Source organism: Pleuronectes platessa, chromosome 3, assembly GCF_947347685.1.
Source record: "Pleuronectes platessa chromosome 3, fPlePla1.1, whole genome shotgun sequence".
Lineage (NCBI taxonomy): Eukaryota > Metazoa > Chordata > Actinopteri > Pleuronectiformes > Pleuronectidae > Pleuronectes > Pleuronectes platessa.
In genome coordinates, this window is record NC_070628.1 from 28911553 (window position 1) to 28922894 (window position 11342).

General features: G+C 42.7%; 1 protein-coding gene across 1 annotated transcript; it reads right to left on the bottom strand.

The window, feature by feature from the left end:
- Positions 1-101: 101 nt before the first annotated feature.
- Positions 102-4609, bottom strand: spcs3 (signal peptidase complex subunit 3). The gene is made up of 5 exons (XM_053418242.1): positions 4367-4609; positions 2508-2581; positions 2118-2194; positions 1174-1289; positions 102-993 (listed from the first exon to the last, which is right to left on the bottom strand). The coding sequence occupies exons 1-5, from the start codon at positions 4507-4509 to the stop codon at positions 861-863; spliced, it is 543 nt and encodes a 180-aa protein (XP_053274217.1). The 5' UTR covers positions 4510-4609; the 3' UTR covers positions 102-860.
- Between the last annotated feature and the right edge of the window lie 6733 nt (positions 4610-11342).

The window sequence follows — 11342 nt, forward strand, 5'->3', positions numbered from 1 at the left end:
GGGCGAGAGGCGGGACTCACCCTGGACAGGTCGTCAGTCTATCACAGTGCTGAGAAAAAAAACAACCGTCGCACTTAAGTTAGGACGTACAAGCAGGACAGTACTGTATCCAGTTCTTTATTCATCAAAGCAGCAGTGACTCACAGGCCGGGCAGAGCATGAATCCAGCTCCACAGCTCCGTACACTTTGACACTTTGAAAGATTCAGTGTGCAGGTTGTTTCAAAGGGTCTGAATCATACCAATTAAAAGTTATAATTCTTGGGAGAACTCATGAGAGCTGCCTTTCCCCTCATGGCTTGAGAGAATATATATATTTCTCTAATTTATCTGCTTTTATTTCACAAAAACTCTTTCCCTGATGTGTAGCATGCAGGTGTTAAGAAAAAGCAGACATTTGCGTCGATGGAAAGATCTAATCCTGAACCGAGTTGCTGATGTCAGAGTCCAGTCATCTGAGAGACTCTGGACCCGTCACATGCTCCAACCTTTACACTGACTATTAAAGCATCTTGAACCTGCTCCGTAGGACTGAATTTGGCTTTAACATGAGTATAAACAGGAGTTCTACACATTCTATCACAGCTGAATTCAGACATGTCTGCATGTAGGTAAGTGAGAACATCTGCTTCTTAATTTGCGATGATTACCCTTTATCAACATTTTACTTGCATTTGTTATTTAAAAAATCCTCACAAAGACAGTCATGTTCCAATCTCAACTTTTATTACAAACCAAACATTAATTTACATGTTTAAAAAAAAAAAACTATTGTGTGCTAGTCATCAGTCTGCTCCTGAATGCTCTTGTTTCATCTGTGTGAGTATGTTTGGATGGATGTGTTTGTAAGTGTGTGCGAGTCTAATAGCTCCTGGTGGTCTCGTACATCTCTGGGAAGGGGAGGCTGACGTGTCCACTTCCAGCGACAAGAGGCAGGATTCCAGCATTGGGAACAACATTCCATGACAGCGACAGAGTGATGTTCTTGTTGCCTCTGGAGACGAGATAGACATGAGCACCAGGTTTTAATCAGTATTAAGAAAAGCTGTGGAGTGCTGAAGTGTTACTTCTTATTAATCGTGGTGCGTGAAATAGCAAAACCTAATGGGTAGCTTGCCATTAACAATACATTTACAGAGGTGTGTGTATACGTGCATGCGAGTGTATTTCTAACCTGAGTCCGTTCCCATCGTCAAAGAAGAAGTATTTCGACTTCATGTCTCTGAGGTGCAGCTTGGTGTTTTCACCTCGAAGGACAATCTTATCCCAAAGCACCACCTGATTCAGAGACTGACACACACACACACACACAGATAAGTGTCTTTCAGGTTACATGACAGCCCACTGACATTGACAGTGTGTCTGTTAATAGACTGATGGAACCACTAATGTTTGAAAAGTTGTGTTCATTATGTGTTTTTTTTGGAGCAGACAAGTGGAAGTCTCATCCTACCACAATTTTAAAATGATCCAAAATAATATGAAAATCTCTAAGGTAGTGTTTTTTCTCCATCTAATATACATCTCTTTAAAACATTACATGGCCTGGAACCAGGCAGTGTCGAGATAATTTCATCTGACAGTAAATGTCAGTATATGTATGATGTATTCAGGGTTCCAGGAATATAAGAACTATTTAAATGGTTTACTCTTGAGCCTTAATAATGTCTAGAATATACTGATTGTTTTCTCATCGCAGTTTTCCCCCCATAGCCTGTAACCATCTCTCCATTAATCCACTTTTATAAAGATGTACAGTTAAATTTATGGTTAACGTTTTTAGTTCTTCAGGGCTTAATGCTGCTTTGGTTTACTCTTGTATGTTGGTTTTTCTATTTTTTACTTTAAATTTCGAACTGGTTGGACAAATATTAATATTAATATTAATGATGAATTACTCAGTATTTTTCCTGATATCGTTTGAAAAACACTGCAACATGCCCATCACTTTACAACATAAGTCATTATGTCTATCCAAGCATACAAAACTATCAACATTTATTTTCACCTAAAATATTATTCAACTATTCATTATCCCTAATCAGAAGAACATCTCTTATAGCCATAACTCCACTTCTGTCTCTATCTGTGTGTGTGCGTGTGTTAAATAGCACTTACATTACTCTTTGAGGCATACTCGGCAGACAGATAAAGAAATAGCTGTTTCACGTTCCAGTCGAAAATTGGCTGCAGATGTAGCAAAGTTAAGAAACCATGACCACCACCACAGACACCATCACCACACCAGCAGATCCTGGGACTGACATGGTCATTATACAACACACAGATGTGTTATGTTATGGACCTCAGTGAAATAGTTCAAATGAAAAATGTCACTTAGTCTGGATATTCTGTAAACAGATTTTGGAAGGACCAGATATCAGTATATGGATGGACAGAGAGAATGTCAGTGTTTCAAGAATATTAGAAACATTCCAATGGAACATTCTGAGCCTTAACAATGATGCGTATCACAGTCCAAACATCTCTGAGGAGTTTAAAGGATATTAGCTGAGAGGTCAAAGGTGAGGAAACCCAGGTCACTGCGCTCTCTGGGTCCTGTGAAGTCATCAACATTCTTCCTGTTCATGAGAGAGAGAGAGAGAGAAGGGAGATGAGGATGATGGTGGAAACAGCACCAGACATTCTGAAAGCAGACTGACGGCAGAGAGCTGCTGGAGAACACGTGACATGCAATCGCTGGGATTAGAGAAACCGAGAAACGCTCCTTTAGCTGTGTGGAAATGAACATTTTAGGAACCAAAACCACGTCTCAATGTTTCAGTACTGTGACTCCACAGTCGCTGCAGGTTGGAGTTAAAGGCTTGACACAGTTTAAAACCACGTTAACATCCATCAAAGCTGAGCGAGATTTGCATTAAATTACAAATGTAGTGAAAAGGTTAAGAGATGTTGATTTTATTAGTGTAAACCGGGCAGTTTGTTTTAGCCCTTATCTCTCAAATCCAAATCGGAACAAGTGTAAATGTGGCGTCTTGAACGAGACCTGATCTGGACAGTGAACTGAAAACGTTTGACTGAGTAAAGGGTTCACAGGTTTAAAGGTGGTTTTCAAACCGTATTCAGTCTCAAACTACGACGCCTACCACTGCCACAACAGGGAGAGGAGCACTGTCCAATCAGACACTAACTTCTGTCATAACAGACAATTAGAATTAGCCTGGATGCCAGACGAACTTAGCCCCGCCCACAACATTTTTGGTCGGGCAGTTCGGTCTGGAGTCGCTCCATTGGGAAAAAATTATGGGGCGTGTTTCAACTGACCAGGAAGTAAAATTCCTCTTCGCTCAATTGGATAGACCTACAACCAATCAGAGCAACGTAGTATGTGACGTATGCTAAGCAACGCATTGTGAGTTCACACCGGACGCTTCAGCGCAGCGCCAAGCCTTAAATAACAGCTGGCTCCCATCCACTCCCATGTTAAAACTTTGTGCCGGTCACACCGGAGGCTGAAGCACCACGCTGCGCCAAGGCTGCCTCGCGGTGCTTCAGCCTCCGGTGTGACCGGCACAAAGCCGTGCAGCGATCTACTGGATCAACGGGTGATATTATTAGCGCTGCCCGGCGGTTCAGCGTCGCTTCAGCCTCCGGTGTGACTGGCACAAAGCCGTGCAGCGATCTACTGGATCAACGGGTGATATTATTAGCGCTGCCCGGCGGTTCAGCGTCGCTTCAGCGTCCGTTGTGAACAGCCAAGCGCCGGGGCGATAGGGATTAGCGCGGTGCTTTGGCGTCGCCTCCACGTTCTGTGTTCCTCTTTCAAAATGAATGCGCTGTCGATGTCTTCTAAAACAGACTCAATGGCAGCATCTACACATCTCAGCTCGCCAGCGGCAGGCATGTTTGTTGAAAATGAATTCAACCCGAGGGCACTGTGATGACGTGGTTGATTACGTTACCGTTGATCATCTGTCAATCATCGTATAAAGCCCGCCCTGACAATCTGATTGGCCCGGTCGGGCCATAATTTTTTCCCAATGGAGCGACTCCAGACCGAACTGCCCGACCAAATCTGTTGTGGGCGGGGCTAAATTCGTCTGGCATCCAGGCTAAATTAGAATGGCACCTCTCTCTCTCCCACACTTCCTGTAATTCTTCCTCCTGTGTGTCGTGCCTCCGCCAGCAGCTGTGATATTGAGATGTTCAGTGTAATCCATCCCTGTGTGAGCTAACCTCAGGTCGCACAGGTTCACACTGGGACAGGCTGCTACAGCGTCGCGTCCCACAAGCACAGCATCAGACCCCGAACAAGAAAAGAACACGTCCGTGTGCACACATACAACCTCCGTAAACATCATGCAGTGTTGTGCTAGCAGCTTCATGCTAACGGCTGCCGCTCTTACAGCATGACTTTGGAGACGTGGACGTCCACAGGAACTCTTCTGTCTTTGAAGGCAGTGGTGACGAAGCAGCCAAACGTTAGAGCCGCCATGACGCTCAGAGAGAAGGCGAACAGAGAGTTCGCTCTGGACAGAACCGTATTCATGGTGGAGAGATTAAAGCCACACCGATTCAGACACTGTTCGAGGCTAAGCTAGCACCCGAGTACAAACAGGAAGTGTCAAGCGTTAGGCCATAAAGACGTACCTCCTGTTACGTTGTTTCAAAATAAAATTACCAGCATTACAGTATCTGGGACCAAAATATATATATACAGTTGGAGCCATACTGATCAATTATCCAGTCAACAATATTTAATCGGACACTATTTTGAGAGTAAAATAATTATTTTTGCCTAAAAATATATAATTAGCAGATGAAAGTTGACCACAGAGGATCTTTATTTATAGTGTTTTCAGCAGCCGCACAACAAATATTAAACAATATTCAAAAATAACAGTTTTGGACAAATAACAAAATAATCAGTTGTGATGACTCTGCAATGCCATTTGAAAGTTTAACAGGTTGTGTCTAAAAAACCACCCACTCACTTACTACTCACTATAGAGTGTGGACTAGTTAGAGGACTAGTTAGTCCATTATAAAGTGGATTATATAATACCGGACTATATAGTCCATTATATAATGGATGATATAATAGTGGACTTTAATGTCAGCTACTATCTACGTAAAGGGTAATATATTTACTTCCGGTTTTGTGTGTATCACCGTTTACTTGATGCAGCAGGAAACAGGAAATACTTTTGAATGGGAGTGATGAATAGGCGGAAGGAGTCAACTAAAAGAAAGCTTTATTAACAACACAGAGATATTACAAAAAAAAAAAAAAAAACAGTACACGAAAAGAAATGAATGTCTAACAACAACACAACTGAAACTGTATGAAATGAAAGTGTGGATGCACTTACACTACATGTAAATATTAAGAAGGAAGGAACCGTTAAATACATTTGACAATGTTTCATAAACATTTTTGTTTTTCAATATTTTAAATACAGAGATAGAATGATTGATGTTCAATAATAAAAAGTTTTCATCAGGAAGTAATCAGGCTTCGTGAATGTGATATACAATATAACAATAAAACCAGGCCTGCTCTTTACTGAAGCAACATAGATGGGAAACATTGGAACTTAAGTTGTGAAATAATTCATTGCAAAATAAGTGAATAAATCACTCAATTATTATTATTATTATTACTGTTATTCTTATTGTTACTGTTATTCTTATTAAGGCAGAGCAGCTCTGCTGGACGGGATGCATTCTGTTCATCGGTGGACTAGTGGCAGAAACTTGTACTATGGGCAGAAAAGGTCTCTGGTTGGTCTCTGGTTCGACTCCACGGAGAAACAACAAAAAGACGAACCTGGAATGATCTGTCCAAAAATCCAAGAGGATTCTCCCTACCCTGTCTAGTGCCCCTGAGCAAGGCACCTTACTCCCCCAACATCTGCTCCGCGTGCGCCGTACATGGCTGCTCACTGCTCTGTGTGTCCTTCACCAGATGGGTTAAAAGCAGAGGTTAAATTTCCCTACCTGCATGAGTGTGCCTGTGCATGTCTATGCATGTGTTTGGGACAAATAAATCTTAATCTTAACCTGTTACATTTATCGTCCCTCTGGCACATCTGGAACCACTGGGCTGGCTGCAGGTAAAATGGCTGCTTTTTAAAGTTTGACCTACTTTAAAAAGCTGAAGTCAGTAGCTCCAGTCTATAGCAGCTGCTCCTTAGCTTACACCAGTGGCGGTTCTACATGGAATTGCGCGCCGGGCGAGACCCCCTCCGAGTAGGATGATGTGCTCCGCAAGATGCTGTGCGCCGCAGGATGATGTGCGCCGCAGGACGATGTGCGCCGATGTGCGCCCAAGGATGATATGCGCCGCAGGATGATGTGGCTGCAGGATGATGTGCGCCGCAAGATAATGTGCGTTGCAGGATGATGTGTGCCGCAGGATGAAGTGCGCTGCAGGATGATGTGCGCACGATGATCTGCGCCGCAAGATGAGGTGCGCCGCAGGATGATGTGCGCAGATATCCGCCCAAGGATGATGTGCGCTGCAGGATGATGTGGGCCATAGGACGATATGAGCCGCGCCAAAGCGCCGTAAGATGAATCCTGATGAATATGTCAGTCTAAATTAATCTACTCACCCCAGTCATATCAATTCACAGGTTCCTAGAGAAATTGGGCAAGGAGGTGGAGTTGCTGCCATTTTTAACTCCAGTCTATCAATTAATCCTAAACCTAAACTCAGCTACAAATCATTTGAATGTCTGGTTCTTAGTCTTCCACGCCAATCCAGGAACCACCAACAGCCAATCATATTTGCTGTAGTTTACCGTGCTCCCATGGCTTATTCTGAATTTTTAAAGGAATTCCCTGAGTTTTTATCAAACTTAGTCCTAAAGACCGATAAAATTATTATTGTTGGTGACTTTAATATTCATGTTGACAATAATAAAGATTGCCTTAGCGTAGCATTTATTTCAATACTAGACTGTATTGGTTTCAGTCAGTGTGTGCACAAACCTACTCATTGTTGTAGCCACACACTTGACTTGGTATTATCGTACGGTGTCGGAATTACAGAGAGAGAGGCTTACAGAGAGTCACACCTCCACCGAACCCAGTATTCCTCGATCCCTAAATAGCAATATCTTTATGACCTTTTTTAATGATAAAATTCAAACTATTAGAAATAAAATCAACCATCTCCTGCCCTCAATTGGCACTAATACCCTCCCAACAACAGAGATCTCAGAAACGGCTGAGAATCCTACCCATTACTTAGACAGCTTCTCTCTGATCACCTGTGATCAGTTTACCAAATTAATCTCAGGTTCTAAACCAACAACCTGTATCTTAGATCCCATTCCTACCAAATTCTGCCCCTAATTGATAATTCGTTACTTAACATTATCAATCTGTCATTATCATCAGGTTATGTACCACAGTCTTTTAAAATAGCTGACATCAAACCCCTACTCAAAAAACCCACCCTAGACCCAGAGGTTTTATCCAATTACAGGCCAATATCTAATCTTCCTTTCATGTCTAAAATCTTAGAAAAAGTGGTAACCAATCAGCTGTGTGAGTTTCTCCAGGAAAATAATATATATGAAGACTTTCAGTCGGAGTTTAGAGCCAATCACAGTACAGAGACAGCCTTGGCAAAAGTCACTAATGACCTTTTAATAGCCTCAGATCAGGGACTTGTGTCTGTCCTCGTTCTGTTAGATCTCAGTGCAGCATTCGACACAATTGACCATCAAATTTTATTACAAAGACTCAATCAGTTAATTAACATTAATGGAACCGCCCTTAACTGGTTTAAATCGTATTTTTCTGATCGCTCCCAATTCGTGCAAATTAATGATGAGTCAATTGTGCGCACCAAAGTTAACCATGGTGTTCCACAGGGCTCTGTGCTCGGCCCAATTTTATTCTCATTATATATGCTTCCACTAGGAAACATTATCAGGACACACTCGGTAAATTTCCACTGCTATGCGGATGACACCCAGTTATATTTGTCAATAAAACCTGAACAAAGTAATCAATTAACTAAACTTCGAACATGTCTCAAGGACATAAAAACCTGGATGACCCGCAATTTTCTTTTATTAAACTCAGACAAAACAGAGGTTATAATACTTGGCCCCAAACACCTTAGAGATACATTATCTAATGATATAGCTGCGCTAGATGACATTGCCCTTGCTTCCAATGAAACAGTCAGGAACTTGGGAGTGATCTTTGATCCTGATTTATCCTTTAATTCTCACTTAAAACAAATTTCTAGGACCGCTTTTTCCCACTTGCGTAATATTTAAAAAATTAGACATGTCCTTTCCCAAAAAGATGCAGAAAAACTAGTCCACGCCTTTGTTACATCGAGACTGGACTATTGTAATTCATTATTATCAGGCTCCAGCAGTAAGACGTTAAAGCTTGTCCAAAATGCCGCAGCACGTGTCCTGATGAGAACAAAGAGAAGAGAGCACATTTCTCCAGTATTAGCGTCGCTACACTGGCTTCCATTTAAATCTAGAATAGAATTTAAAATTCTCCTTCTCACCTTCAAGGCCCTTAATAATATAGCGCCTTTTTACCTTAAAGAGCTGTTAGTACCTTATAAACCCACTAGAGCACTCCGCTCCCAGTATTCAAGCCTACTTGTCGTCCCTAAAGTCTCTAAAAGTAGAGTAGGAGCCAGAGCTTTTAGCCATCAAGCCCCTCGGCTGTGGAATAATCTACCACTTTCAGTTCGGGAGGCAGACACCATCTTTTCATTTAAGAGTAGGCTCAAAATCTTCCTTTTTGATAAAGCTTATAGTTAGAGCTAATTAGTGCGCCAGAACGTTACTTGTTCTATTTTATTACACACGGAGCTTCTCTTTCCAGCTTCTCCTTCCTCTTCTCCATCCCTATCCCCCTTCCCCGGAATCCCTTTGCTTTATGACCCGCAGATCCAGGGCCTCTGTGGCCACACCATGGATTGCGGTTTGTGGATCGCGGTTTTGGATCCAGTGTGGGGGATTCTGAGTCATGTGGGCTGATCGTGGTGATGGTGGCGGACCCTGTGTCGTGTTGGCATTAGGCATTGGCATTGGATCAGGACCGCAGTGGTGGCTCGTGATGGGTCCTGGTGGGCGGCGGTGGACGGTGACTGAGGACTGGAGTGGCGTCTGGTCTGGATGGTGGATCGTGGTCTGGATGGTTGATGACCATGGACTGTGATTGCAGCGGGACTGCTTGGCATATCATGGTGGGGTTGTCCTTCGGGATGTCTACCCTCATCAAATGCTGCTAGAGACTCTGATTATTGATGATGTTCTCCTACACGTGGCAGCTATTGCACTTCTGTCCGTCCTGGGAGAGGGATCCCTCACATGTGGCTCTCTCTGAGGTTTCTACGTATATTTACCCTGTTAAAAGGCTGATGGTGATGGTTATGGACAGAGGATGTCACACCCTGTTAAAGCCCTATGAGATGATTTGTAATTTGTGAATATGGGCTATACAAATAAAATTTGATTGATTGATTGATGATGTGCGCCGATGTGCGCCGCAGGACGATGTGCGCTGCACGATGATGTGCGCCGCACGATGATGTGTGCCCCAGGATGATGTGTACTGCAGGATGATGTGCGCCGCAGGACGATGTGCGCCGCAGGACGATGTGCGCCGCAGGACGATGTGCGCCGCAGGACGATGTGCGCCGCAGGATGAAGTGCGCATCATCCTGGGGCGCACATCGGCGCACATCATCGTGTTATGTCTTGCCGCACATCATTGTGCAGCGCACTTCATCCTGAGGCGCACATCATCCTGCGGCGCACATCATCGTGCGGCACACATCATCCTGCTGCGCACATCATCATTATAGTATAAATTGGGCGCAGAGCCGGGGCGCAGAGCCCCGGCCCCGGTAAACTAACCAGGGACAAATCCCCAAAAAGAAAAGTCTGGAAGGTAACTGGATATACAGTAATATATCGGGGAAATTCACTTGTTTCAGCAGCAGGCAGGTCAGAATAAGGCAGAAAAGAGAATAAAGAAATATAAACAGGACAATAGATTACATATTAATAATTTATAGTTAAAGTTAAAACAAAAACAATAAAAAAATAAAATATTCATAAAATAAAATAAAAATGTAACCCTTATCTGTCTCCGGTTTTCCTGGGCTTTTCTGACCCTCTGCTTACATTGCTTTATATTGTCGTGTATTCATTAGACTAAAACATGTTGGTATGTGTGCTTAAAACATAATGACTTGGCTTAGATTGATGATGACTGCCTTTTGGACTCTTAGTCATTCTCAGAGAGTCCTCAAGATGGTTATCTTATTTATTCCCTAACTCTTGGGTATGACCTTTGATCTAGGGAATTGTTTCTGACCAGCTGATGAATGGATTCAGATGGACTGTCTTTTGATTAACTTATCTTGGTCCTCAGACACAAAAATGTGCCGTTATAGTCAGAAATCCCATGTGGGATGTGTTTAACCTGAAGTCATGGGTGGATCCAAACTCCCTATATATGTGTGCTTTAGACCACTGCAAATCAGATTCACTATTCGGCTTGTGAATCTCCGGGTATCTAGATGCTCGTTTTGACCTGTAGTTTCTTGTAATAAATTCTATTATACTGAAAGTACTTGGTCCTCGGAGTCCTTCCTTCATCATCTACAAACTTCAACAACACTCTACTGCTCAGGGATACGACAATATGCATGGTGATGTTGTCTTAACTTGACATGTTACATAACAGACCTCTGCCCTCTCTGTGCGTTGATACATCCAATGTCTTGTTAATATGAAACCATGTTTGCAGGGACCTGAGCCCCAAGGGAAAGCCCTGAAAGGTTCACTTTGTGTGAACAGCTTACACTGTGTAGGAATTTTATTCAGTGAAGTGAAGCCTGAAGACTGACCCTCTCATGTTTTGATCCTGATCCCTAAGACCCAATGTTGTAAATGTATTTATTTCTAGTAGTTATCATATCAGGGACATTCATTTTTTTCTATGTACCTCTAAATACAAATGTCACACAGACAACCAACGCCTTTTTTGTATGAGGGTTGAAAACAACAGTATTGAGTATTTGTATTCTCATGATTTGTTTTATTAATCGAGCGATTACCTAACCTTTCTTTGAATTAAGCATTTCTTCTAAAAAAGATATTCTTGAACATATATTTCCCTGAAAATAGACAACAAGCTCATCACCATTCTGTAAAAAACAAGACGATATGCTCAGGTCAGGCATTTTTTATTTTACACTATCAGGACAAAAATATCCTCAGCCCTCGACACGTGGGCGCACACGTGAGGCGGTCATGTGGGTTGAACACAACAACAAACTCGTCCAGCCAATCACATCGCCCCCCCGCGCTCAGGCGGTCTCGC

Bases quoted from the DNA above. Each gene is read 5' to 3' on its own strand.
- spcs3 (XM_053418242.1), bottom strand. From the start codon at position 4,509: ATGAATACGGTTCTGTCCAGAGCGAACTCTCTGTTCGCCTTCTCTCTG. The intron at 2,195-2,507 runs ATATCCTTTAAA...TAACTTTGCTAC, and splicing joins CACCTTTGACCTCTCAGCTA to ATCTGCAGCCAATTTTCGAC. The intron at 994-1,173 runs GTTAGAAATACA...TCTCGTCTCCAG, and splicing joins GACGATGGGAACGGACTCAG to AGGCAACAAGAACATCACTC.